The 27,837-nt window shown below is 39.2% G+C and overlaps 3 protein-coding genes and 1 long non-coding RNA gene across 5 annotated transcripts in view; 3 read left to right on the forward strand and 1 right to left on the reverse strand.

The window, feature by feature from the left end:
• Nucleotides 1–8,325, forward strand: part of LOC111333211 (uncharacterized) — a 101,849-nt gene extending 93,524 nt beyond the window's left edge. Inside the window, exons 1-6 of one of the 2 annotated variants that reach the window (XM_088741960.1) lie at nucleotides 1,967–2,237; nucleotides 4,473–4,921; nucleotides 5,074–5,223; nucleotides 5,300–5,416; nucleotides 5,872–6,393; nucleotides 6,901–8,325. In XM_088741960.1, coding sequence (XP_088598086.1) covers nucleotides 4,594–4,921; nucleotides 5,074–5,223; nucleotides 5,300–5,416; nucleotides 5,872–6,393; nucleotides 6,901–7,211 — 1,428 coding nt within the window. In that variant the 5' untranslated portion in view covers nucleotides 1,967–2,237; nucleotides 4,473–4,593 and the 3' untranslated portion in view covers nucleotides 7,212–8,325. Of the gene's footprint in view, nucleotides 1–1,966; nucleotides 2,238–4,472; nucleotides 4,922–5,073; nucleotides 5,224–5,299; nucleotides 5,417–5,871; nucleotides 6,394–6,900 lie in introns of those variants that run through there. The other variant, XM_088741959.1, reaches the window with a different exon arrangement.
• Nucleotides 8,326–19,264: 10,939 nt separating this feature from the next.
• On the forward strand, nucleotides 19,265–23,540 carry LOC148718751 (uncharacterized). Its single transcript, XM_088741978.1, has 5 exons — nucleotides 19,265–19,441; nucleotides 21,637–21,893; nucleotides 22,286–22,406; nucleotides 22,957–23,079; nucleotides 23,185–23,540. The coding sequence occupies exons 1-5, from the start codon at nucleotides 19,378–19,380 to the stop codon at nucleotides 23,319–23,321; spliced, it is 702 nt and encodes a 233-aa protein (XP_088598104.1). The 5' UTR covers nucleotides 19,265–19,377; the 3' UTR covers nucleotides 23,322–23,540.
• Nucleotides 23,456–26,163, forward strand: LOC111333203 (uncharacterized). The gene is made up of 2 exons (XM_022938747.2): nucleotides 23,456–23,977; nucleotides 24,517–26,163. Exons 1-2 carry the CDS (start codon nucleotides 23,680–23,682, stop codon nucleotides 24,822–24,824), a joined length of 606 nt encoding a protein of 201 aa, XP_022794482.1. The 5' UTR covers nucleotides 23,456–23,679; the 3' UTR covers nucleotides 24,825–26,163.
• Nucleotides 26,164–27,266: 1,103 nt separating this feature from the next.
• LOC148718752 (uncharacterized) overlaps nucleotides 27,267–27,837 on the reverse strand; it is a 1,051-nt gene continuing 480 nt past the window's right edge. Inside the window, exon 2 of the long non-coding RNA XR_015994312.1 lies at nucleotides 27,267–27,837. This exon is cut by the window's right edge and continues 233 nt beyond it. This is a non-coding gene — a long non-coding RNA (uncharacterized LOC148718752).

A 27,837-nucleotide genomic window follows, 5' to 3' on the forward strand; every position in this document is an offset into this window, starting at 1 on the left:
CAAAAAAGACCTTTATTTACTTTCAAGATTGTTATTTTTTTCTTCAAAACTCAGATTAATTACTTAAAATAATAAAATTGGCCCAGGGATTAATAAAATTGGCCCAGGGTTTATACCAGCAGGAGACAGTGTATTCTGGTTCCTTTTTCATCAGGGTATAAGAGCGGTTACCAAGGTGATGGCACGTTCAAAAAAGACCTTTATTTACTTTTAAGATTGTTATTTTTTTCTTCAAAATTCAGATTAATTACTTAGGAAGGTGTTTTGTTCTTTTACTAAAAGTGAGGTTAAACGCTGTAATTGACGCGTAGAAATATCTTAAAGATATTCTTTGCTAGTGAAGCCGTTATAGAAATTCCAAATAAATGTCTCTCTCAGGAACAGAAAAGAGCAATCAGTTTCCCTGAGTCGTTGGTCAATAGCGAAAGTCTCAATGCAAATGTTGGGAATAATCAGAAGATGAATTTCTGGCTGTCAGTCGGTTTTCTTCTTGTTTGCTAATTAGACTTAATTTATGCAGTTACAACCATCCGAGAGCAAGGTAAATTTGTGAAAGAACGGAGAAAGATAAATGTATCTCACCAGAAATAAGGAAATGCCCAAATAAGGAGATGTCTAAATTTACTTATCGTGTTTGCTCGCTCCTTTCTGAGATTTTTTGGCAAATAAAACTGAACCAGCCTTGTATATACAGCTAATCATTCGCTTTCGCAATATAAAAACAAATGAAATGAGTCAGTTGGCATGGTGACAATTTCCAGCTTTGCAATGAAGGAAGACGTAAAGTGAACCCTGGGTGGGGCTTCTCATCCAATAAAAGTGACTCAATTTGTAGTAACACACTAATTGTCCAAATAGTTAAGGTTTAACAACAACAAACATATGAAACATATGTGTGAACTGCGGTTATGAGACGTATATGAGAACGATCCTTCGCAGTAAAGCACTATTTGAGCAATAGTGAAAATCAGACCTGAAAAAAATTTCAGGCCTGTACGGGATTCGAACCACTGACCTCTGCGATACTAGTGCAGCGCTCTACCAATTGAGCTAACAAGCCAACTGGGAGCAGGCCATCAAATTAATTCGACATAAACCCGTAGATGATAAATCAAACAACAACAAACATATGAAACATATGTGTGAACTGCGGTTATGAGACGTATATGAGAACGATCCTTCGCAGTAAAGCACTATTTGAGCAATAGTCAAAATCAGACCTGATTCAGGTCTGATTTTCACTATTGCTCAAATAGTGCTTTACTGCGAAGGATCGTTCTCATATAAGTCTCATAACCGCAGTTCACACATATGTTTCATATGTTTGTTGTTGTTTGATTTATCATCTACGGGTTTATGTCGAATTAATTTGATGGCCTGCTCCCAGTTGGCTTGTTAGCTCAATTGGTAGAGCGCTGCACTAGTATCGCAGAGGTCAGTGGTTCGAATCCCGTACAGGCCTGAAATTTTTTTCAGGTCTGATTTTCACTATTGCTCAAATGGTGCTTTACTGCGAAGGATCGTTCTCATATACGTAGTTAAGGTTTGTTTGAAAGGTTCGTTGGTCTCCTAGTATTGGGTCCTATCGTGTATATCCCCCTTTCCTTCGCCCATTGTTTTGAAAACTCAACGATGAAACAGAAACTGAAAGGATCCTCACGTGAAGGGGGGAGAGGGTGAGAGAGCAAGTTAAATACGAATGACCTTTGACCATGTGCCTCACTAATTAGCCACAATATATTTTTTAAGAAAACCTCGTTCAAACTATAAGTTTTTTCACATTTTTTTTCCGAAAATTTCGAGACATTAACCTGTTTTATTCAAAACACGTCATTCTATCATCTCGATCAAGTGTGTAAACAGTTGATAAACAGTCCTCTAGTAGCTAAGCCCCATACGTTGAACTCATGCCGGGAGATACTTACAGTGCACATGTTTTTCCGTCCTGTCGTGTACATAGAGGACAACTTGAAGGCCATTACGCAGTCTATACCTGTAATTGAGTTTCACCAGCCAACTAAATCCTAGAGAATCTTAATTCAGTTATGACAACCACTGAGAACCTCATCAATAATCATGGGGTTTGAACGCAGCTCAATCTTCAGCTGTCATATTTTGCCTGATGTTTCCCCAAAGTTTAAAACTCGCTGTGGCCGTTCGCTGGAATTATAACCTGCTCTCTGTATTCTACTGCCTCGTTGCCGTCGTTTTGGCTTCCCTAATACCAGAAGGACAAGGTAAAATTTTCCTTCACTTAGATCTTAGCTATATTTTGGGAACCTTTTAAAGTTTTCCGACATATTTCTTTTTATTCTTCATTGACAACCAGTAAACCTTGAGATACCCGCACAAGCTTCCCTAATTGTATTAAATCTGATATACTATTTGATGAGACAATTTGCAAATTTTACAAGAATTTCTAGCAATTTTTGAGTAATTTTATAACATGATGTTTGAGGTAACATGATCGGGAACGAGTCAAAGTTTAAAATTTAGGAAACATGGCTGTTTGAACTAACTAAAATTGAAATTTTTCTTTAAAAAAACACTCACTCAGTTCGACTTTTTTTATCTTGCACAATGAATGAGTTAAAAATCGATAGACCTTCGTTCTTATTTAACGATGACGGCCTCATTTGAACTCAGCTGAAATGGCTTGGCTTGTTCAAACGAAAAATTTAAAAGCAGTAAGACTTTCCAAGTTTTTTTTTAAATAACGTTTCGTGAAAATATATAACTTTCACAAAACCTACTTGAAGATTTAAAAAAAAAAAGAAATAGCATTACTTCAAACTTGGCACTTAACCATGTTATCTTTGGTGAAACCTGGATTTTTGAACAATTTGGCCTCTTAGGTGATATAAAATCGAAATCGAGGGCTGAATTCGTGTTTCCTATAGAGCTGGTGGAACTATGACATAAATTATTGATGATCCACCCCAGAAAGGAAGTTCTAACAAAGCTCGTGGGGAAAAAAAAGAAGGTTTAGACAACAGTTTTCTTAACGAAGACGACAGTTGACGTTTTAGGATTTATTGTTCGTGTTTACTCAATGATGCCCTAAAACTGCGCATGCTCGAGGTTAAAGTTCAGCGTATCGCCTTTAAGTGACTGTTAATACACACTACAGAAGGAAGCTTTTGTTACAGTTTTAGAGTTGAAAAGCCAGGATTTAAATAGTGTTAAAAGAGTGAGTCATTATTGCTTTACATGCCCAGGAGTTCCTTGCTAATGAGTCATACGCGAGTGGGTTTGTTTTTCATAATACGCAGTATGTTCGAGAGCTGAAGTTATGCGACATAAAAACACACGCTTTGCATGAATTAACCGGTTTAAAAAACTCCGCCGACGACAACATTCCAACAATAAAATGTTTTAAGGAAACTAAACATACTCAGACGTTTTTGTCTGAGCATGTTAAGCTCCTCAACCGATACTTAACAGATGAAGAAGCCTTGACTGTGCTCTGTTCTGTTGTGAAGCACGCACCAGGCGGCTAAAGCACGAAAGAAGTGTAGTGAGAAACAAGAGAAGTAGTCGAGTGTTTCTCCGCACCTCTGGAGTGGGAAGAAACAAACATGTCAAGCCGTTTAAGTTCACAAACCATCCAAGTTTACAATCTAAAATTATAGTTTACAAACTGAAATAGTTCGGCGGGCCGAATTTAACACTTTTGTCTGATGTGTTTTGAATTACTCTTAATACGAGTAGGGATCTCAGCGTGAAATGTTTTGTGAAATCTGGCCCAATTGTGGCTCATAAAAACAAGAAAGGTTTTCCACATGATAATTAGTGAAACAAACTACTCTAGGCGTGAGTTTTGTGGCTTATAAAAACAAGAAAGTTCTTTCATATGATAATTAGAAAAAAAATGCTCAAGGCGTGTGTTTCGTGAATGAACGTCGGCCGAATTCACAGGAACAAGAAGATTGCTCGGAATGACAGTGCCGAAAATCTCGACTACTGCGACTGATGTGTCCTTCTACACGACATATCGGGAAGGATATCAGAGCAAACTCTCAGTTCAGTACACTCAAAGGGCGGTCGATGTAATTTCTGAGACTTGCTTCACTGCGATGACCGAAGATCGCCTTGATGAGCTATGGACTTCAGCATGATCGCAGTCGCTCTGACATGATGACGTGACATGATTTTAAAGGTTATGTCAGTTTGGATATATTTTCAAATTTCATCATACCTGTTCTGTTGTGTTCTATTTTAATTGTTAACACGATGCTTTACATACCTTACGAGTGACAGCTGTGTTTTATTTTTATCACCGCATGTAAGTTTACAATCTAACTGAGCGTGACGTGGTGAAAACCTTCCAAACTCAGATTGTCCATTCGGTTTTTTTTTTGGGGGGGACTTTCGTCTAAACACACGCTATAATAATGAAAATTACGTGCATGCATGTTTTTCTGAGTTTTATAGATGAACGTCAATGTTTTTTTTCTTTCTCTGTTTTTAAGCTTTGTAAAACCTCCGCCTCCTTTCCATGAAGGTTCTTATGGTCCGCTCCACATCTTCAATGTTTGTTAATGAAAATGTTGAGCCTGTTTATTCATATGTCACAAAACTGAAAGACTGAAAATGGCTAATCAATGTTCCTCACTCGTCGTCGTGTTTTTCATGCTTTCACAAGTGTTGTATAACGTTGCCAGTCAACGGTGTGGAAACGGTAGCGACATTTACTCCATTTACCAAATGATGCTCAAGGGTCACACGTTTAAGACGTTCAAAACTACACCAGGTAAGCTGGAATGCCGTGAAGCTTGCCTCGCTGATGTCAAATGCCAAAGTTATAACGTCCCCATGTCTATTTCAATTTGCGAGTTAAACAACAGTACTAGGGAAACCAGACCGGAAGACTTTGTTCAAGACAAAGAGAGATACTACATGGCGAAAGGATCAAGACGAGGTAACGAGGCTTACAGATATAATTTTAGCTAATGAAAACGTGTTCCTCATCTAACCTTCCTTTAAAGAATAACAATCATAGATCGTGTGTTGATCGTTACAGCCAAGCATTTGTTATGTTTTTCATGCTAAAAGGTATTTCTTCAATTCCAGTCCCTCTCGGCTCTATCCCTGAGCCGCCTGCTGATTCATGTATAGAGACTAAGGCGAGTGAAGGAGGACAAGCACTCAGCGCTAATTATTGGTTGGATTCCACTAGATCTGGGAACTCTATTCTAGCTCGTTGCGACATGAAAACAGAAGGTTAGGAAGACAAACGTTTCCCTATACCTTTGCTTGTGTCCGAGTTAATGTCCTTTACAGATTTTTTCCCGCCTAGTTGCAGATTACTGCATTAAACACGAATGCCAAAACAATGCAAGATGCGTAAACGGTCACTTGAATTACACCTGTGTTTGCAACTCATCCGGGTGGACAGGAAACCATTATGAACAAGGTAAATTCAATCGTGATGCATCAGTGCAAGTCAGCTTGGCTAAACATTTTAGAAATTTCTAAATACTTATTTCTAATCACTATCCATAACAGTAACTAGTTGTAACATTTCATTGTAATTTTTTTTCATGCTAACAGCTGTTTCCTCACTACGTCAGTAAAAATTTGGCCTTTTATTTGCCAAATATTCACCGACACAAAATAGTGGAAGAGCAGAACAATATCAAATTCCCACAACATGGTGGGATCAGAGCCCCGTGGGCCAGGAATCATGCATTGTGATTGCTTTATTATTCCACTGCCTCTGACTCTTTCATTCTTCTTTGTCTTATTTTGCTGATTTTGCAGGAATATATTTTCTAAGCGGCAGTGGGCAATTTTGGCAATTCCCGAAAAATTTTGACTATTTCTAACTAGTATCATAACTTTCACTTTTATTGTGTTTTTATTGCGCAGGATTTACAGCTGTGTTTACAAATCTTGGTGGGAGGGTACGTCAGGGTCCAGACTCAATCGGTAGTTACTACACAGGTCAGGATCATGACGGACAAGTTGCACTGTCCAGCGGTATTCAACTGTGGACCGTGCCACACACTGGTGAATACAGAATAGAAGCAATAGGAGCCTCAGGGGGGTTTGGCAAGGACAGTATCATCAAGAACGGAGGAAGAGGGGCACGAATGATTGGAAACTTTCATTTGACCAAAGATGAGATCATACGTGTCCTTGTGGGTCAAAAAGGGGAAAGAGGGACTCATTACGAACAAACTGCTGGAGGCGGAGGAGGTACATTTGTAGTGAGAGGAAGCAACACGCCTTTGATCATAGCTGGAGGTGGAGGGGGAATTAAAGCAATGTCAGAACAAAATATGGAATGTGATGGGTCCACGAACACCACAGGGAATGCTGGGAACAACTTGCCATTGGGTTCGGAAGTAAGCAACGGACATGGAGGACATACTAATAAGGGGGATTCTGGTAGGTGGAGAATGTTTACAAATGTGTTTACATAAACTGATCATGAGTTTTTGTCTCGTTGCATTCCACTGCCACCTTCAGGATCTTCAACTGAATTACAGAGAATCGCTGTTAGTCAAATTTTTTAGGATTTGCTAAAGCCGTAATTATCAAAATGATTAATGTTAATTTTGAAGTTTTTCTTTGATAACACCTTTGGAAGCGCCTCATATAAGAATTAGAATTCTGCTTAATTTGGCTTTTTCCTTTTTCAAATTTCGCACATATTTTTTTTTATTAACGAGATGACTTCGAAACAGTTCACACGGCTTTTCATTCACTAATTGCGGATCTGGATTAAACAAAAGCACTGAAGAAAGAGTTAGTTGCAGCATTCTAACATTAACTTGTCCCTATAAGCTTTTCTATTACCAACGATATCCAATAAATAAACCTCCCAAATATTGAGAAAAAAACTACGGTGCTATTTGAAAGAGAACCACTGAACACTTTTCGACTGCATTATAGGTGATGGTGGCGGCGGCTTCTACAGTGATGGACAAAATGCCTCAACCCGGGATGGCAAAGGGGGAAAAGGATATCTTGAGGCGGGGGAGGGTGGAGATTATCGCGGTGGGTTCGGGGGTGGCGGTGGTCTTCGTGTTTACAACAAGGGACCGGGCGGAGGTGGAGGTTACTCAGGGGGAAGTGGCGGAGCTAATAAACATATTTCCTGTGGAGGAGGGGGAGGATCTTTTAACGATGGAACAAATCAGCGAAATGAATGTTGCTATAATAGCGCTGGTCATGGTTGGGTAAACATCACATTTCTCCAATGAAGAGCACAGGCAACACTTTTGCTTAAGTGTAGTGGTAAATTACTTCTTAAAACGTAACCTTAATGTTAGCACAATTGCAAATTTGTAATTGGTCATTGAGTAACTGGTAAAGAATTAGAACATATCTGTATATTGCACCAAGGAAGGCTGTGGAGACAGTTCTTAATATTCTTGTTAATTTCAATTACTGTATCTCCTGGAATAAACACCTGGGAACATATTTAAAGTTTTGGTTGAAAGGAAAGGTGCTTATTGGAAGAAGAGAGCGTAATCAAGAGGGAGGTGCTTATAAAGAAACTTTTGACCTGTATTGACTCCATTGTAGTTAAAGCACGAAAAGTTGCGTGTAAAGTAGCAATAGAAACAGGTTTTCCTTCTATCTCTACTATTTGAAAAAGTGAGAGAGGAGTGGGGCACTTATTCGAAGGGGGGTGCTCGTTTGTCTCTGTAATTGGCGCTGGTTGCAAATTATCGTCAAAGTGAGGGTTTGATTTGTGATACTTTCAACTCCTTATCGTTATTAGCACCAGAATCCATTAGTGAAGTTTTACAATTTTTGTTACAATTCCGAGTCAACTGAAAGGTTTTTCTCGTCTTCACCTTGTGCAGGTAGTACAGGTACTGCTGCAAAATGAAAAAAAGTTTAACACTAAGACCAAATTGTTGATGTGGCTAGTCTAATGTTGCGTTACGACAGGTTGATGTACATGGGCGGAAGGGGGTAAAGGGGGGGGGGGGGGGAAGGTAACAAATGAAACATCTCAAAGATAGGGATGACTGAAATACGTGAAATACATTAGAGTGAACTGAGTTCGAGTAAGCGGGGTTCTGCTGTATTTCAAACGAGACTCAGTTGTCGTCTCAGTAATCAGAAGGAATCATTGTGGATCTGCGGGTTCCTTTTCATCATGCAGGGAACTAGAAGTGGTTATATATGCCAAGGTGATGGCACGTTCAAGTTTACGCAAAACTTGATTTGCTTGTTAGATTACTATATTTCTGCTAACCTCATAACGGCTACAAATTTAATATCTTGGAAATGTTCTTTGCTTCTAAATACATGAAAACTTTGAAAATAAGCACTGTGGGAGCTAATAAAGGAGCTGTTAGTTTTTGTGATGACAGAGTAGTGATTGCGCATAATCTTGATTTAAGTCACAACATTTTGCAAACTGCAGTTGGTTTGAATAAATAAATAGCCTTTTTTGCTGTTGAAAGTTATTTGTTGTTGTTCAAAGTTTTTATTGTTGTTTTTATTGTCGGTTTTTTGAGAGCTCTGGTTATAACAGGAGATTTTGTGTTTGAAAAATACAGAAATGGATTTGTTGCATCCACGCTAAGAGTTTCATAGCTGTCAAAGCTGTCAAATACGGTCAACAGCCAAAGATAAAACTAATAGACTAATCCTGGGACAAATTCCTTGGAGGAGTGTAGGACGACCACTGCGAGTTCTCTGAAACAGCGTGATGCAAAGCATTTGCTAGCTCTAACATCCGTGCGCTTGACATGCTTGCTTCGTCCCCGATTATGACATCTACCTGCCGAAGCCTCTCCCCAACTCTCCCATCACTAATGGAACGAACGAACTATAAGATTTTCCAATGGCATATCTGCAGCGCCGAGACCATAATACGAATGATTGTTTCACCTTTTCTCGGGATATTTGACAGTTAAGTCCACGCGGGTTTGGATTTCATTTGAGATTGTTTCCGGTCGGATTAGACGCACCGACACCTGGACGGTGTTGTTTTGCGAGAGGACAAAGGTGACGACTCTCCCCTGCGAAATTGTCATTTATTTAACAGACGCGGTCGCCAAGCTTTTATATTTGAATTCCCGTAGTAAGGGCAAAAGGATTACGCCTACCTGCAAAGCGATTTTGCCGCAATGGATGGTAAAACGGAGCGGTTCTCGGAACGACGCAGCGGAATTTGAAAACTTTTGCCGCTGGAACGGGTAGGCTATAGCTAAGCGCTCTCGCGGGTGGAAATTTGAGGGAGATCGCTCGACTTTTGTGGAATTCATCGGCCTTTGAGTGGCGACGGTTGGTTTTCGGGACCGGTTGAAGTTTCCAGCCTTGAGTTATTTTATAGACAGTTCACCGGTAGCACCACATGCGTTACAAAGAAAGTTGCCAAAACAGAGTTAAAAGGGCCGTAAACGACAAAGCAGCTACGGAAAAAAGGAGAGGAGACTTCAAATGATACATTCCTCGCTTTTATTTTCCTTTTAAAATTTTTCTTAATTTTTTTTATAATTATTCCTATTTTAAAGTTGACTGGTGACACAGCGCGCGTTACAAAGCAAGTCGCTAAAACAGCGTTAAAACGACCGTTGGCAACAAAGCGGCTACGGAAAAAAAGTAAGGAGACTTCGCATGTTTTATTTCTAGCTTTCACTATCCTTCTAAATTTTTTCTTATCTTTTTTTTTTTAATTCGTCCTTTTCTTAACGGCCCACACGTACGCTTTTAATTCGATCTTAATATGTTAGTTATTGCCGTTAATGAACTTTACACCCCAAAGTCACACACAGTACGCTTTGGCCGCCTGTGGTTTCTCAAGCTTACAATAGTTCGTGAGTACGAAACGAGTTCGTACCAGACGAACAACGTTTCATTTTGTTGTTAAAACCGAACGACAAAACGACGAAACGAAAGACCCAATGATATTGACTGGATTTCAGCCAATCAGAGAACTCTATTCTAGCTCTGAGCTACCGTGAAACTAATCGTGAAACTAATTTAGTTTCAAGAGAAACTAATCGTTAAACTAATTAGTTTTACGGTAGCTTTGAGTCCAAATCCTCGGCCATGCTCGTAAATAGCCAACTGGTTTGCCTCCGGCCAGTTGGGATTCTTAACAATATTATGTTCAATTTGAATTATTTGTTTACAGCCCACAATGTAAACTACTGGGTTACCGGTAATTGTGTTAGCTACTAAAGTTTTTTTTTTTCTTTTTTTACTTGCGTGCGCAATTCATCCGTATGGACTGGAAACTATTGCGAAAAAGGTAACTTTATCTGAAGTATATGCCATACTTCCTTTTTAAACAAGGACGGCTTAGTAAGACAATCACATCAAAACATATCATCAAAATCAGTGCCAAATGGCTGCAATTATTAAGTATAGACTCCCTCCATCCTGTGTTAAATGAGACTTTGTTTACTTTTGTGCTAGTTTTGATTACCCTCTTCAAAGCCACGCAAAACTAATTTGGGAGCCGAGAAAGCTGTCTCGTACCAAGTTTACCAACGCCGTAGGCTCCTATTAATGTACTTGCAAGGAAGAATATTCCGGCGACGGACGCTCGTTTTCAGTTACATCATCAATGATTTAGACGATGTTCCTGTGTATGTCTTGATATTTTCTGCTGTTGGCTTACTGATAGAGTAGTCTAATGACCTATAAAAATTTTATTGCATTTATTCGCTGGGGGAAGGAGGAGAGGGGCAAGGTGTTCATGGTTACAGATGGCAGACGTTTTCGTAGCAGCAGTTATTCGAGAAGAAAAAAACATGTCTTGGAGAGAAAAGTGTTTACGCTGTCTTCCTTGTTGCAGAGAAATTGTGGTCCATTGCCAATTGTGAACATAAACAGCAAACTATCAGTTGTAAAAATGAAAGGAAAATCGACATAGAGTATGTGAATTATTGAAAAGTAGACGAACACAAATGAAAACTTTTCCCGCTTGTTTTACAAACATCTCTGTGAAGGAAGGAAAAATTATTTTTCTCACCAAACAATCGCTACTGTTTAACGATGACACCCCATGGAGCAAGAAGCATTCTCTAACCTCATTTGATGTAACAATAGGCTCCTTCGACGGCGCGGAAAACTATGAACTAATGGGTTCGTACAGGTTAAACCAACTACTCGAAGGCGTCAGAAAACAAATAGACTTGTACAGAGATGAAGGACTAAGCGTATTCCAATAAACACCAAAAGATATTGAAAGGGTCAAGTAAGATATTTGCAAAGTGCTCACTAACAGAGAAATTACGGTCTTAAAAAATGGCTTAAAAATAACAATCGAAACGAAAAAGAAGATCGTCAACTCTCTCCATATCACACTGAACCTGAACAAAGAAACTTAGAGGCAGATTGGTAGAAGTATATATTTTTTAATTGATTGAAAATAACCACCTCTGGAGCTGTTTGATACATTTTCAGGACTCACGCAGATTTTGTTTTCGCCCTGAGCATTGCCACGCTTGGAACGGGGACAAAGGTGTCCATGCGAACATTTACGTAAATCACAAACAAGCTTGCGTAGAACATATGGACATAAGGAAGAGTGAGATTACAGACGAAACAGATAGATTTGACAAACTTGCATAACATTCAGAGCTCGCAAACACGAACACAGACGCAGAAAACAAACACAAAAAATAAAGTGCCGCTCTTCTTTTTCTTCTTAAGAATGCTTGCGCCAGAAATCCTTGCAAGAATAATGCAACATGCCAAGCTGACTTCACACACAGAGATTATCAGTATTTATGTGATCTCGGATCTGGATTTGAAGGCCATAATTGTGATGAGAGTGAGAAATCCTAAACAGTTTTTTATTGAGTCAGTAGGATGATGATGCATGTGCGACCAGTTCTCTCTGCTATTACCCACAAGTGATACCAAGAAGATGAGAAAAATTGTACTGGAAATTATTCTTATCTGACAACAATAAACGTTAGTATGGAAGCGAAAACACTTCCCGCCAGAGCATTTCAAAACCAAAACCCTGATATAACTTCCATGCTCATTTTCATGTCCTAGAGATAGATGAGAGTTCTAACAAAACAAACGGCTGTTATGAGAAAGCTGAGTGTAACAATACCTTAGAATCTTACAGCTGCACGTGTAAAGATGGATTTCATGAGATGCAACTCCCTGCAGGGTAACTGTTAGTACCATATTTTATTTATTTATTTATTTTTTTTTTATTTAATCACTTTCACCAGAGTGTGGTGAGGGTCGCACAACAGAGCGAGGCTCCAAATTAAGTGCGCCCGATATCCCACCCATCCCACCCCAGGGGAGGACATCCATCACACAGTAATCTCGTGTGTGGGAAATTAACGTCTCCTACCCCAACCCTGCAGGAGACGGGACCTCCATTTATTCGTCCCTATCCGAGAAGACTAGAATATCTAACCATTTCTTGATGTTATAGAAAGGTAGCAAATTCTTCTCAATTATTTTAAGACCCTGAGTGTTGGTCCGGCCGGGGCTCGAACCCTCGACCTCCCGCACAACAGTCCAGCGCTCTATCCATTGAGCTAACCGGGAGGCGGTTAATATTCTTCCTTATCTTATTCTGCGGAATGATTTTCTTAGTGGGCAATGTTGGCAATTCCAAAAACGTTTTTGATAATTCTTATTAGTACTATAACTTCACTTTTAATTGCGTGTACAAATCTTTGAAAGAGCGAAAGTAAGGTTCCAGACTCAATTGGTAGTCATTACACAGGTCAGGATCATGACGGAGCCTCCGGGGGATACGGTGGGGACAGTATCATCAAGAAAGGAAGAAGAGGGGCACGGATGATTGGAAACTTTCATTTGACTAAAGATGAGATCATTCGTGTCCTTGTTGGTCCAAAAGGGGAAGATGGGGAAAAGACCCCACCAACTTCTGGAGAAGGAGAAGGTACATTTCTAGTGAGAGAAAGCAACAAGACTTTGATCATAGCTGGAGGTGGAGTGTGGATCAAATGAATGTCAAAACAAACATCCAGGATGTGATACATCCATAACCACCACAGGGAATACAGGGTACAACTCGCCATTAGGTCTGGGAGGAAGCAACGGACATATAGGAAATACTAGTAGTGGGGATTTTGGTAGGTGGAGCACGTTCCTTTTAAAACAATATACAAGACTTTCGTTACAATCCACTGCCATCCTTGAGGATATTCAACCAAATGACAGAGTAAGTCGCTAATAATCAGATCTTGAAGAATTTTACAAACTGTAATTATCAAAATTATTAATGTTAGTTTAGAAGATTTTTATCAATTGCACCTTTGGGGGCGCATCATACCTACCTGACTTCACAAGCACTAATTGAAGAGTTAATTGCAGCATTTTAACGCTGACTTGTCCTCATAAGGTTTTTTATTGCTAACAATATCCAATAATTAAACTTCCATAAAGCGAGAAATAAACTTATTGTAAAACAACGCGAATCGTTCTTTGATCGCAAAAAATTAAATACGTAGCTGCTATTTGTAAGAAAACCACTGATCTTCTTGTGGCTATATTGTAGGTGGTGGTGGCGGCTTCTACGGAAACGGACAAAATGCAGCGACCTCTGGTGGGGGCAGGGAGGTTCAGATTGTCTTCAGAGAGGAAGGGGCGGACATTTTCAAGGTGGGTTCGGAGGTGGTGGTGGTTTTCATTTAGTCAACAGGGGACCGGGCGGAGGTACAGGTTACTCTGGAGGAAGTGGCCATGGTGGGTCTACTGAACCTATTTCCAGTGAGGGAGGGGGAGGATCTTTCAACGATGGAACAAGTCCACAAAATTAGTGTTGCTATAAAAGTGCGGGCCATGGCTGGCTAAACACCACATTTCTCTAATGACGTGCATATGGCAGGACTTTTGTTAACGTGTAGTGGTAAATTACATTCGTTTAAACGTTACCATAATAATAATGATAATAATAATAATAATAATAATAATGATAACGGTTTATTGACAGTATATCCACATAAAAAGTGTGGCTCTTCATCTGTGAAGGCCTACGATACTAATATTTAATATTAAAACTAAATTATAATGACTAACTAAATTGTAATAAAAACTATACATGAAAGTAAATATGTAGAATATGTTGGTTGGTGGTGGTGGTTGTTTCTATATCTTTACAAGGAAGACAAAGCGCGCGCCTTTAAGAACGCCTTGCAGAGCCTGCAGTATTCTTTAAAATCTGTGAAATTCCTTATATTTTCTGGCAATTCGTTAAAAATCATGGCCGCTGAATGCTGAAAGGTGCCTTTTACAAATGGAACATAAAGCCTTGGAGCAACACTGGAACGGAGATGCCTAACGGGTTTAACGACTTGCAAATTTAAATGGGAGGGCCAGTTATCAGAATACAGTGCTTTAAAAAGTCTTTAGTAGCGAGTAGTCCCTTAGCTCCAGGATAGGTAGCTAGCCAAGATCCAAAATGGTAGATATACTGTTTACATAGTTACAAGTCATGAAAGTAGCCATAGCGAACTGGAGCCTTTGTAGTCTAGCTGAGAGGAACTTTGGTAGTGGATAGAAAATAATGTCACAGTAGCTTATTTTAGACAGAATTAATGTTTCTACCAAATGTTTCCGTAGTTTAAAATTAGTAAAGTTCCTTATTTTTTTTAAGGTTCTCAGAGTCGCATAACAAGATTTAAGAATAGCACTGATATGAAATTCCCATTTAAGATTTGAGTCAATGTGTACTCCCAGGAGTTTTGCAACATTTATACGTTCCAGTAGTTTACCTGAGATTTCTAATCCCAACTCCAGATTTCCGAGAGAATGTACATGAGCCATCTGTGGAGTTAGGATAAGAACGGCCTTGGTTTCCTTATAATTCAGGACCAGGTTTGAATCATTTGACCAGGCGCCGAGGCCTGCCAGGGTTGCATTCATGCTTTCCGCTTAAGATGTGATCTGTGGTGTAGAACAGCCAGAGTATAATATTGTATCGTCGGCATATTGGAAACTTTTGATAGTAGGTGGAAGAATATCTTGAAGATCCGCGACGTAGAGATTGAACAACATCGGTCCAAGGATTGAGCCTTGGGGGATTCCAAATTCGGAGAGCATGGGTGACGATTTGCGATCATCAATTTGAACGTAATGTCTCCTGCCGCACAGGTAATTAGCCAGCCATTCGAGGACATACTTTGAAAAACCGAGGTGATGCAACTTGGTTATCACCGTTTTAAAACAAACGGTATCAAATGCTTTCGAAAAATCTGCTAGTACCATAAGAGTTACCTCTTTCCTTTTCATGGCATTCAATAGGTCGTCCCTTATACCTAAGAGTACCGTAGAGGTCGAATGCCCCTTACGAAAGCTCGAGATGGTGTCTCTAAGAAGAGATTCTCTACTGTAGAAATCAGTCATTTGAGAAGCAACAAGCTTCTCAAATACCTTAGAAAGTACGGGAAGAATCGACACTGGACGCAAGTGATCTTCCGAAACAGGCGTGTCAACTTTTGGAACGGGGCTGATGCGCGCGAGTTTCCAGGCATGCGGGAAGTACAACTTTCAAATACAGTTATTGATGATAGTTGTGAGTGGGCCGGCCAAGTATCTAGCAACTAGCTTTACAAACTGGGCAGGCAATTGGTCGGGTCCAGGCGAACAGTCGGTGTGCAATTGTTTAAGGGTTCGCAGGACTTCTCTTTGTGTAACACTTTCTAGGTGGAAGGCGCCCTCTTTTGCCGTAAGATCGCGGATGAACTGGACGAGTTCATCTTGGTTGGTCGATTCAAAATCAAGCGTTCTCCTTGCGTTCGTAGCAAAATAAAGATTAAGCTTGTCTGGGTCGAGCCTTAAAGGCTGTCGACAGGGGTGGTAAACCATGCGCCAGACTTCCTTAGACTTGTTGGACAGCAAAGCCTTTTCCATGAAAGCTTGACGAGTTTTGCGTATAGAGCTCTTTATTTTATTTCGCACTTACCGGAAAGCAGACCAAGAAGATTCTGAATTTGACTGATGCGCTTCTCGCCTCAGTTTGTCTCGTTGTGACTGGAGGTTAAGTATTGTTTCGTTATCCATCCAAGTAGCGGAAGGACGTGTAACACTGCACCTTCTGAGGGGTGCGTGCCTTTCAAGGCAGTCGTTAAACAAGGTGTTGAGAGTCTCTAATTGATCGTCAGGGTCATCAGTTGATGTTATTACCGAAAATGGTAATGCGGAAAAGTCCTATACAAAAGCTGTCTCATTTAAGTTCTTCAGATTTCTGATGTACTTATATCTTGGCTGATAACGAGCTACGCAGATGTTTACACACGCAAAGGGGCCACTCACAATACTGAACGGTATCACACCATGAGATGTTATTTTGGATGGATCATTGATAATAATGTGATCCAGTAAGGTTCGGGATGTTCTTGCTGTTCTTGTAGGTTTGTCAATGATTTGCTTGACATTAAAGGTGTCAAGTAGGGAGATATATAGCCGCGTTGGGGCGTCCGGTATACCCAATAGATCACGTCGCCTGTAAGAATGAGAAGACCATCCCACTACGCAATGATGCAACTGATGAGATCTTCGAACTTGTCCAGCCATGCCGAAGGTCTGTGCATGGCTTCTGACCGTAAAAATTCCCCAGCAAAAGTTTATTACGCTTCTTCATTCCTTGAATTTCCAGCCAGAGGTGTTCCATGTCAGGTTGGGTGTTCTCGATGTCCTTTCGTCGCTTGTATTTGATATTGTCTCGAATATAAGCCCCCACCCCACCGCCCTTCACATTGTCCCGATTCCGAAATTCTTTCGAGAAACCAGGGAGTGAGACATATTCTAGTCGATCCTTATTGTTCTTCATCCAGGTCTCACTTAGAGTTATGATATCAAGGGGGTATTTGTTGACTGTCAAAGCGAATTCATTAAATGTCGAAAGCATACTTTGCGTATTCAAGTGCATCAACTTCAGCTTGCTGGATTTATCGATCAATATCTCTAATATCTCATCATTAGCTTGCATTTCGTAACAGGCCTCAGACGGGCCTGATAGGTCTAGATCACATTGATCATGAAAAGGCTTATTGTAAGTACAATTGCGAATTGATAAGTAGTCATCAAATAACAGGTAAAGAATTAGAAAAAGTTGGTATTTTGCACAAAAATAGTCGTGAAGTCAATTCTTCATATTCTTATGAATTTCAGTTACCTCATTTCGTCCAATAAGCACCCGGGCTCCTATCTAAAATCTCATGATCAGCTTAAAGGAGGGGCGCTTATCGGTAGTGGGAACCCCTATTGAGAAACTATTGACCTGTCTTCATTCCACTGTAGTGGAAGCTTGAAATCTATATATAAATATATACAAATTAATCCAATGAAGCCTTTCACTCCTGTAAAAAGTAAAATGTTTCACAAATCCATATCTATATAGAAAGTGGCTATAGAAACAGGTTTTTCACGTATCCCTACTATTTAAGAAAGTGAGGGAGGTGGGAGCACTTATCTGAGGGGTGCCTCTTTGATATTATTTTTGTTAATAGGGGTTTCAGTGATATGAAAAAAGGGATACCAGACTTGACGCGGTACAGATTTAACATTGCTCGACTCACCCATAGACTACTCCACGGTACGCCAAGAATATTTGCTGGCGTTCTGCATTTAGTATTTCCCACTCGAGCCCATCCAGGACCAAGTCTTGAGCGATGAAGTGATCATATTGTCCATGTATCAACATCGTCGGGTCGTTGAGACTGCTGTACTCAATATCAAGTCGTACTCGGTGAACACAATAATGAATGAAAAATGAGCCAAATGCCCCGCTATTTCCTTGTCACGCGACAGCAATTCGCCTATTCCCTTTTCTGTCTTTTGAATTGTAGTCTCAATCATCCACAACAAGTGATTCAAATGAACAACAAATCTCCATCATTTAAACTCAGTTGTTTAATTGTTGCGCACTAAGTTTTATCAGATAAAATTAACTGACGCTACGTTTTATTGCCAATTGCCTACAAGTAGTAATAAGTCCAAAAAACAATATGATATTTTATCTGAACAAAACCTCTCATTCGTACTTTTTGGATTTCATATCAAAATTCCCCCCAACTTTTCGGTTTAAGAAATTTCAAACCACTTTCATAATAGGAAAATAAATCTAACAATTGCGTGACACATAAGTCGCGCAGTGACAACCAAAAGTATTCATTTCTACAACATGATTGCTTTCGGAGAACACAAAACAACTTCTATCGTATTGCAAGTACTTTGAAGATGTTTTTTATAGCATTCAAGTAGTTATTATTGCCATTGAAGCTCACAAACTGCAAATGATAAACAAAGTCGGTCTTTCGCCAACTTCACCGAAAAGAAAACTTTTCATGAATTTAAAGCCCTCGTATGCATAGCAGCACAGAAACCCCAGAAAAACAACTCTACAAACAGGAATTTTATCATTTCTACTTCTCATGTTTCAAATATAAAACGCTTATTTCACTTAGCACAAAGAAAAATAATTTTTTGAAGCTACCCTACTTTTCCCACGGCACTTAAGTAAATAGATAGAAAAATCCGTAATTTATTTTAAATTTAAATATTGACTCTACTTTTTTGGTGAAAATATTGGGGAGGTATTGTTCTAAAACTCTGTGGAATAAGTAAGTAAGTTTTTCGCTGCTTTAAAAGTACAAACGAGGCCTCCAAAAATTGGCTAAATTCGACGTTCGAATAACGCTAACTACGCGTTAATTTGAGTTTTATCAATTTTCTCGAAAACAAAAGAATTTTTCAATAAAATATGGCTTGGTTTGTTTTACCTATAGGCCTACCTAATACTAGAATATAACCCAATTCGATTTTTTGACTGTTGCCGGTGAAAGTTTGATTTCTTGTGACAACCTCTCTTAAAATGACTTCGCATGACACTCTTGAGTGATTTTACTCGGAGTTAGAAATTGATTTATTCAAAATTGTAGGTATGCATTGGACAAAAAAGTTCAAAAGGAAGCCAATATTGTGAATATATATTTTGAAAAACTCAGCAGGAATGACAGACAAGTATGGAAAAGTTAGAAATATGTCTGCAGAAGTATGCAAGTCACATCATAAAAACAGTAAAACTCAATATAATTTGAGCTTTGATATGTTTTGTTAAAATTGTAGTCAGACGTGAAGAGTGTATAAAAAGTCATTAACTGGGCCCAAAACATTGCATTCACAGGGACAGAATTAGGTCGGAATAAAAAAAAAACTAAAGGAAATCTTCCCCCTAGAATTCAAATTTAAGGACGTCGATACACCCGCTAACCAATAACATCCCACAAAAACTTATTCAGTTGTGACAACCGCTGAGAACCTCATAATTACAAAAATAAGATGGCGTATTGTACGTACATTAAAATTCAGCTGTCTCATTTTGTCTGATACACCCCTTAAAGTTGAAACACTCATCGTGTTTGATCGCTGGAAATATAACAGGCGTTTACTGGGAACATGATCTTTGTATTCTACTGCTCCGTTCTTACCGTTTTGACTTCCTTAATACCAGAAGGACAAGGTGAGATTTTTCTTTAGTTATGTCTGAACTACCGTCTGAATATAATTTTAGAGTTTACCAAATCATTGTAATACTTTTTTATTATCCTTTTTAAAACAACTTGTACCTTAAAATGATTTTAAAATCTTCTTTCAGTGGCATTGGATATTATGAGTTATTTCAATATAACAGTTTTCTCTATAGAGTAATATAAATAGATCTACAAAAAGGTTCATGCATTTTTAAGTGCGGTATTTTGCCATACATGTTTTTGGAAGTATCAGGATGACGAAAGAACCAATTTATTGGAAGCATGGTTTTTGGAGCAGCCGAGCGCGAAAGTTTACTTCAAAATAAATAATCACTTCTCTGCAACGCTGTCCATGCACGTTTTCGACTTTTTGATCCCGCGCGATGGATATGCTTTGACTACGGGCAGACTTTTGTTTGGAAATTGTGGAAATTCTTATTGAGGTCAACTGAGCTTAAAAGTTTTTTAATGAATTAAAAGGTGGTGTTTGAAGAAATTTGGCCTAAGATGGAGTTGATCCTGTTATTCAGATTTCACAAACCTAAATCGAGGACTGTGCAGCCTTTAAAGACAGGAAGTTCTAAGTTAGCTTGGGGCACAATTTCACTTCACATACATACATTTATTGCTGCTCCATAAACAGGTGGTTTCCACGCACAAATTAGTTTTGAAAATTTTACACAGTCCTGTTTGAAAACGGAGATCGCTGACCGTGGATTCGTGGAGTTCGTATTGATATTTTGAGTTCAAAATTAGTTTTCGTGATTTTTTAAGCTTCTTCAAGTGCGAGAAGAAATAGCAGAGCCTTTTTTGCATCAGACACAGTTTTCACTGTGCGCTGAAGACGGGTTTTTAAAATCCTGCCAGTTATTTCATGTAACAATGATTGTCCAGCGGCATCAGTGATGCGATATAGGGTCGAAATAATGTGAACATTGACGTCAGTACATTCTACTAATCATAAAAAGATTTCAACGTTCTAGACTGAATTGAATGAAAATGAATACGTTCGATAATACTTTTCGACTACGGGGAAAGTAGCTCGGTGTGGGCTCTATAGAAAACCATGGGTGCGTTCACCACAGGGAATTTATTTAAAGGAATTCCTCATCATTGATGCAGACATCCTGTTTTGACTGACAGGACTTGAACTTTGCGTCCGGCTCAACAATTAACACCACGCTTTGAGTCCTCGCTTATACCAAGAGAGGAAATTTAAACATCAAATTTATTCCGTTGCAGTTTAGCCTACCATTAACACCAGACTAGATGATTTAGCAGTACATTGAAAACAGCAATTTTCGAGAGTACGCTTTCGAGAGCATGATGGTGTGAAAATACAAATATTGCAATATGGCGTGTGGCAAAAGTTCCAGAAAAAGGAAAGGAAAACTGTTTCATTAACTCTCGGCGTCCTATTTTCTATCATTTTTCAAGCTTTTATCGATCGCATGACTCATTTCATCATATTTCCTCTTCACTCATCCAGAATTTTCTCATTTTAGGACTTGTTATTAATGTTAAACTCAATTACCCCCTTAAATGTGCTTGCTCGAGGCTAACTTTCGGAGTTTCGCTTCCCAGTGATTGTTATTGCATACTATCGAAAAGAACTATTTTTATATTTATCAGAGCTGGGTAAAAAAGTAGGACCTGAACAGTGTTAAAAAAGTTTAAAAAATCTTGACATAACTATGAGTTCTTAATTACAAGTTTACAAGATTGTGGGTTATTCGTGAGCGGTTATTGTCGATCTGTTTTTCGTTTCATAATACGAAGCATAATCGAATCTGAAGTCACGCGACATCGGCCGAACAGACACTGCAGGAATTGAGCTTTGGAACGAGACAAAACAAAACAACTCCAGGAAAATAATCTCAAAACCTTTTTTTTCACAAACTAAACATGCTCGGACGCGATGACAATCACATGTACCCGATTAAAACGACCCCCTCCACCCCCCTCCCCCATTACATATACATATCAACACGAAGGAAGAATAGCAAACGCATCGATCAGTCAGAATATGAATTGAAAACACTCAGATTGTGTCAATTTTAGGGCAAAAAGCCAAAAGTCAAACTAAAGGAATGATTAAACAATAACATTAATCTACAGTTAGATAGTAAGTAGATGTCCTTAGTACTACATGGTAACTTTCCAACTTAACATAATTGTTCACCAGGTAACTGTCGTAGTCTGAGGTTTACCAGTATTCCTAAACTTAACTACCGGTTAGAGAATCACACGGTTCGAACTATTGACGTTGTCAACGAGGATCTCTGCAGGACACAATGCTACTTGGAACCCAACTGCGTCAGTTATAACTTTCACAGGATTAGAGAAGCGTCTGGAAAACATAAGTGTGACCTGAATAACGCGACTGTTGAACACGATGAAGATCTGGTGATGAGCGAAAGTCATATTTACCGCGGAGCTGAGGTGAGGATGAATTCTTTAGGTTAAGAGTAATAATGCTTGCCCGGGAAAGTTTCGATACAAAACTTAGGGATGTGCTGGCCTTTCCCACCCATTTAAATTCCCCACTTGCACCGGGAACAAACGTTAATACAATCACTTGATCGAGTGTATCACAAACCAGCTTGCTTTAAATACAAGTACTCGTGTAAAAACTGGTACGCGATAAAAAATAAGAGTACACCTGTGGACCATGAAGGTGCACGTGTAGAACTCACCTCCAAAACAGAGTCCAAAAACTGAAACTGCACGAGACAGAGGTACACTAACACACGCATAGTCGGTAAATTAAACAGATGTCATGCCTGCCGAATTAAAAATCAGTTGAAGTTACTTTGTTCCTACTCCTTCCTTAGAATGCTTGTAAGAAAAATCGTTGCAAGAATAACGCAACATGCCAAGCCGGGTTTACAGACAGACATTATCAGTGTTTGTGTGTTTATGGATCTGGATTTAAAGGCCATGATTGTGATGAGGGTAGGCGAGTCTAATAATTTTATTAGATACATGATTTATCACTGGCAAGATCTGCACGCCCCTTCCCAAAAATTAATTTCCTTTAGATGATTGGGCAGACTTATCTGGAACGTGGTTTGAAATAAGTAAGGAACAAACAATCTCTAGCACCTCTATACACAGATAGCTGAAGGCCTTTGTTCTTCAAAGCTTGCAGGGAGAAAAATTAAGGATCGCAAAAGCTATCAATTTAAAATAACAACGAGAACTTATACAAATAACTATATTGCTGCTCATGGTATATCTTAGAGGCGGGTTTTCTTTTGTGTCAATTTATAATTATTCCCTATTCTTTACCACATCAGTCTTTTTAAGAGTTTTTTTCCTTGGGTTTTCTGTCACCGTCTACGGCAACTGACTTGCGATGCTCAGTTTGGTTTTTAAGCTAAGGAAATGTTAATGAAACTGAGTATGAATTTTGCGCGGTGACTCCATTATTAAATAGAGATATAACAAAATAAAACCCTTTAAGGAAAATTTCGATTATATGTATTACTTTCTTCATCTTAAGATGTAGACGAGTGTGCCACGGGAAAACACGGCTGCGAAGGCAACACGATATGCAATAACACCGTTGGATCGTACACCTGCAGGTGCAAGGAAGGATACGAGGAAAATGAGACAAACTGTACTGGTACATATTCTTATCTGACAACAGGAAACGTTAGCATGAAAGCTGAAACATTTGCAGCCAAACAAAAAACCTAACATAATTGCAATGCTCATTTTGTTTTATTAGACATAGATGAGTGTTCTAACGAAGAAAACGGCTGTGATTTGAATGCTGAGTGTAACAATACCATGGGATCTTACAGCTGCACGTGTAAAGATGGATTTCATGGAAATGGAACCTACTGCACAGGCAACTGTTTGTAACATAATCTTCCTTATCTTATTCTGCGGAATAATTTTCTTAGCGGCAGTGAGCAATATTGGGAATCCCAAATCTTTTTCATTATTTTTCCTGCTAGTATCATAATTTTACCTTTGATTTTATGTTAATCATACAGGATTTACAGCTGTGTTTACAAATCTTGGTAAGAGTACAGGGGACGGTCCAAAGTCGATTGGTAGTCATTACACAGGTCAGGACCATGAAGGACAAGTTGCATCGTCCAGCGGTATTCAACTATGGACTGTGCCATACAGTGGTGAGTACAGAATAGAAGCAATAGGAGCCTCAGGGGGATACGGTGAGGACAGTCTCATCAAGAACGGCGGAAGAGGGGCATGGATGATTGGAAACTTTCATTTAATCGCAGATGAGATCATTCATGTCCTTGTTGGTCAAAAAGGGAGAAGTGGGTCTCACAGCACAAAAACTGCTGGAGGCGGAGGAGGTACATTTGTAGTGAGAGGAAGCAACGCGCCTTTGATCATAGCCGGAGGTGGTGGGGGAATTAAAAAAATGTCCGAACAACATCCGAGATGTGATGCATCCAAAAGCACCACAGGGAATGCTGGGATCAGCTTTTCATTGGGCTCGGGGAGAAGCAACGGACATGGAGGACAGATTAGTAGTGGGGATTCTGGTAGGTAGAGAATTCATTTTTTGCAAATACTGAGATTTTCGTTGCATTCTACTGCCATCTTTCAAGATCTTTAACCCAATAACGAAGTAAGTAGCTAATAATCAGACCTTGAAGGACTGATTGAAACAGTAATTAACAAAAATAATTAATATTAATTTCAATTGTGGTTTTCTTTGATACTACCTTTTATAGTACCTTATACAAGACTTAAACTTCTGTTAAAATTGACTTTTTCTTTTTTAAGTTTCCTACATATTTATCCAATTCTCGACATCGATCAACAAATGTACAGCTGGAGATAACAACGAAATAGTTGACAACGCTTCTGATGCAGACTGCAGACCTGGACTAAACAGAAGCACTAGACACCTAACGCTGACTTGTCCTCGCAAGCTTTTTATTACGAACAATATCCAACGATAAACCTAAAAAAATACAACAAGAAACAAACTTAGTTGCTTCGTCAGCGAAGCGTTCTTTGATTGCAAGGAGGTGCTATTTGTAAGAGAACTACTTAGCACTTTTTGATTGCGCTTTAGGTGGTGATGGCGGCGGCTTCTACAGTAATGGACAAGATGCAACGAGCTCTAGGATTGGAGGTTCAGGATATCTTCAGGGGGGAAAAGGTGGAGAGTATGGAGGTGGGTTCGGAGGTGGCGGTGGTTTTCGTTCATTCAACAGGGGACCGGGCGGAGGTGGAGGCTACTCTGGAGGACGTGGTGGGTCTAATGAACATATTTCCTGTGGGGGAGGGGGAGGATCTTTTAACAATGGAACAAATCAGCAGAATGAATGTTGCTATAATAGCGCTGGTCATGGCTGGGTACACGTCACATTTCTCAAATGAAGGGCACATGGCAAGACTTTTGTTAACGTGTTGCGGTAAATTACTTTCGCGTGAACTTTGCCCTAATGTAAATACAGTTAGCAATTGATAAGGTAAAGGTAAAGAATTACTACTAGCTAGTATTTTGCACAAAAAAAGTTGTGAAGTCAGTTCATATACAGTTATTATACTCCTATAATTCGTATTTTATTTACAGCATTTTCTCGAATAAGCGACTGGACGCTTATTTAAAATTTTTGCTGAAAGGAGAGGCGCTTAATTAATTGAGGGAGTGCTCGTTAGGAAACTTTTTAACCTGAAGCTGTTCTATATAAAGTGGCAATAGATACAGGTTTTTATTGCATTCCTACTTTTTGAGAAAGCGAGGGAGGAGGGGGGCAATTACTTGGCAGGGAACCCGCAGGCTAGGGGAATGGTGCTTATTTGGGGGGGGGGGGCACTTATTAGAGCGTAAGCGCTTATTCCAGGAAATATGGTATTACATAGCTAAAAATTATTTCAATTAACCGTGAAACTTTATCGCGCAATCACTTTGCTTTTCCTTATCAGCTCAAATTCAAACTCGATTTCCTATTTTCATACGACCAGTTAGGCCTGGTATCGGTGTTTACTCGCCCTATGGGCTGACTGAGTTTTTCTTCCTTGGCACTGGTTGCAAATTATCCTCAAAAAGAGAGGTTTGAGTCGGGATACGTACAGTGTCCTTTGTTTTTTATCACCAGATTCGCCCATTCGTCAAGTTCTAATTTACGTTTGAGCAGTCAGTAAAAAAGGGTTCCTCGTCATCACCTCGAGTGGTGTAATAAAATAAAAACTGGCTCAGCACTGAGACCAAATTGTTGATGTGGTCATGTCTAATGTTGTGTTATGAGAAGTTGATGTGTACGGGGGAGGGGGGGGAATAACATAGGAAATGTATGATAGATAGAGGAAACTGAAATATATGAAATAGGTTTGAGTTAACAAAGTTCGAATTAGCGCGGTTCAACTGTATTTCAAACATCTCTCGGTAGTCAAAAGAATCATTTTGGATCTGCAAGTTCCTTTTCCATTACGCAGGGTACGAGAGTAGTTATCTATGCCAAGGTGGTGGCACGTTCAATTTTACGCAAAACTTCATTTGCTTGTTAGATTGTTATATTTCTGTTAACTTGAAAATGTACTTTGTTTCTAAATACATGAAAACTCAGAAAGGGAGCTTTGTGGAAGTTAAAAGAGTAGCCGTCATTTTTTTTCTGTTGACAGACTAGTACTTGCTCATAATCTTGATTAGAGTCATAACATGCATTTTGCAAAGTGCAGTTGGTTTGAGTAAGTAAATTGAAGTTTTTGTTCTTGAGACTTTTTGTTGTTTTTTGTTGCTGTTTTGTTTTCTTGTTGATTTTGTCAGAGTTCTGGTTATGACAGAAGGTTTTGTGTCTGAAAAAGTTGAGAAATTGGTTTTGAGTCTTGGGAAGTGTTTTGGGACGAAATTTCTCAGCAGTTGCATTGTTAATATTATGGAATGGGCCCTGTACTCGTACTTGGAGAAGTCAAAGTTCGGCTTAGATGTTCGTTTGTTTTTATCACGAGTATTTCCTTACGTTTTCCTTCGAGTCCACAAATCTTGTAAGTGTGTTGTCACTGTAGTATTTTCGTTTCGCTTCGTTTGTTTACGTTTGTTTCCTTTTCTGTACAGTCCAACCAGATCTTCGTGAATTAAAAGTTATTCGAGTATTCAACTCGACACAATAAACTTCAAACTCTTGAGAAGCCAGTATCCACATCACATTAGCAAGCTGGCAAAGGAGTAAATATTCAGAAAAACTTCAATTTCCACCAATGAGAATTTTGAAAATGTCGTTTTAACGGACTGCATGACTTCAGGAGAAAATATTGGTTCAATTATTTCTCTAGTCTCCCTCGCAGCCGTTTTTAGTCTCGTCACGCAACGCTTCTCCCCACAAACGGCTGCTCACATTCGAACAACATTCCTTTCCGCTACTTCAACCAATCACTATTTGGGTTACATATGTTGAGAACTGTACGCGCCAAAGTAGTCTAACCAATCATATTGTTTGTTTCATCTTCGAGTTCAAAGCTTTGAAAATGGCGTCCTTTGAAGAAGCGTTTAATGTTGTTAGTAATACATTTCGAATTCCTAGTTTAAATGCGCAGCAAAAAACTGGAATTAGGAAAATAGTTGAGGAAAGAAAGGATGTATTTGTCAATCTTCCTACTGGTTTCGGGAAATCTCTCCTGTATGAAGCACTACCACTCGTGTTTGATCTTACCTCACAAGAGCCTGGTCATATCGTCGTCGTTTTCTCACCATTAGGGAGCTTAAGCAACCACGACGAAAGGGACGACGACGACGTCAAGTAATCGCGGAGGGTCTGGAACGAGGACGTCGTTTTTAGCGGGTAAATGAAACTTAAGCAGTGAAGTTGCTCAAGGACGACGACGTCTGAAATTTTTGTTTATTCTCGCTTCGTCAGTTTAAGAAATGACATCGTTCAGAGACCTCCAAAACCTTCTTCTCGGTCATGGATCAAAATTTTCACCTTTATCGAAAGTTCGAGAGTACGTTATTCAATTCTTGAACATCAAAAGTCCAAGGAATTATTAAGCTTTAGCTTTATTTACAATAATTTACGCATGATATAAGTTTAAAATATAAATTTTACGGAAGTTATTCGAGATTAAAATTCAGTTCTAAGTGTTGCTGGTATAAACAAACCTATTTTGCCCAAGGCTTGCCTGATTTTCAACGCGCTTTTAGCCTGATATGTTCTACCTTTGATGCTCCTTCCTTTGGCGAGCAAACGACTCAAGTCTGTCAATTTTAATCAATGCTAGCTAGCGATCGGCACAGATCAGTCGTCGCGCTTCAAACAAGAATACTATTTTTTCCCGTGTGATTTTGTCGGAATAATTTTTATCGCTGTAAATCTAGATCTTTATCAAACATTTCGAAAATAGATTCGCAAAACCTGAGAGGTATTCACGCACGCTCATGTTGACACACCGATCT

The sequence above is a fragment of the Stylophora pistillata genome, chromosome 12 (assembly GCF_964205215.1).
Source record: "Stylophora pistillata chromosome 12, jaStyPist1.2, whole genome shotgun sequence".
NCBI lineage: Eukaryota > Metazoa > Cnidaria > Anthozoa > Scleractinia > Pocilloporidae > Stylophora > Stylophora pistillata.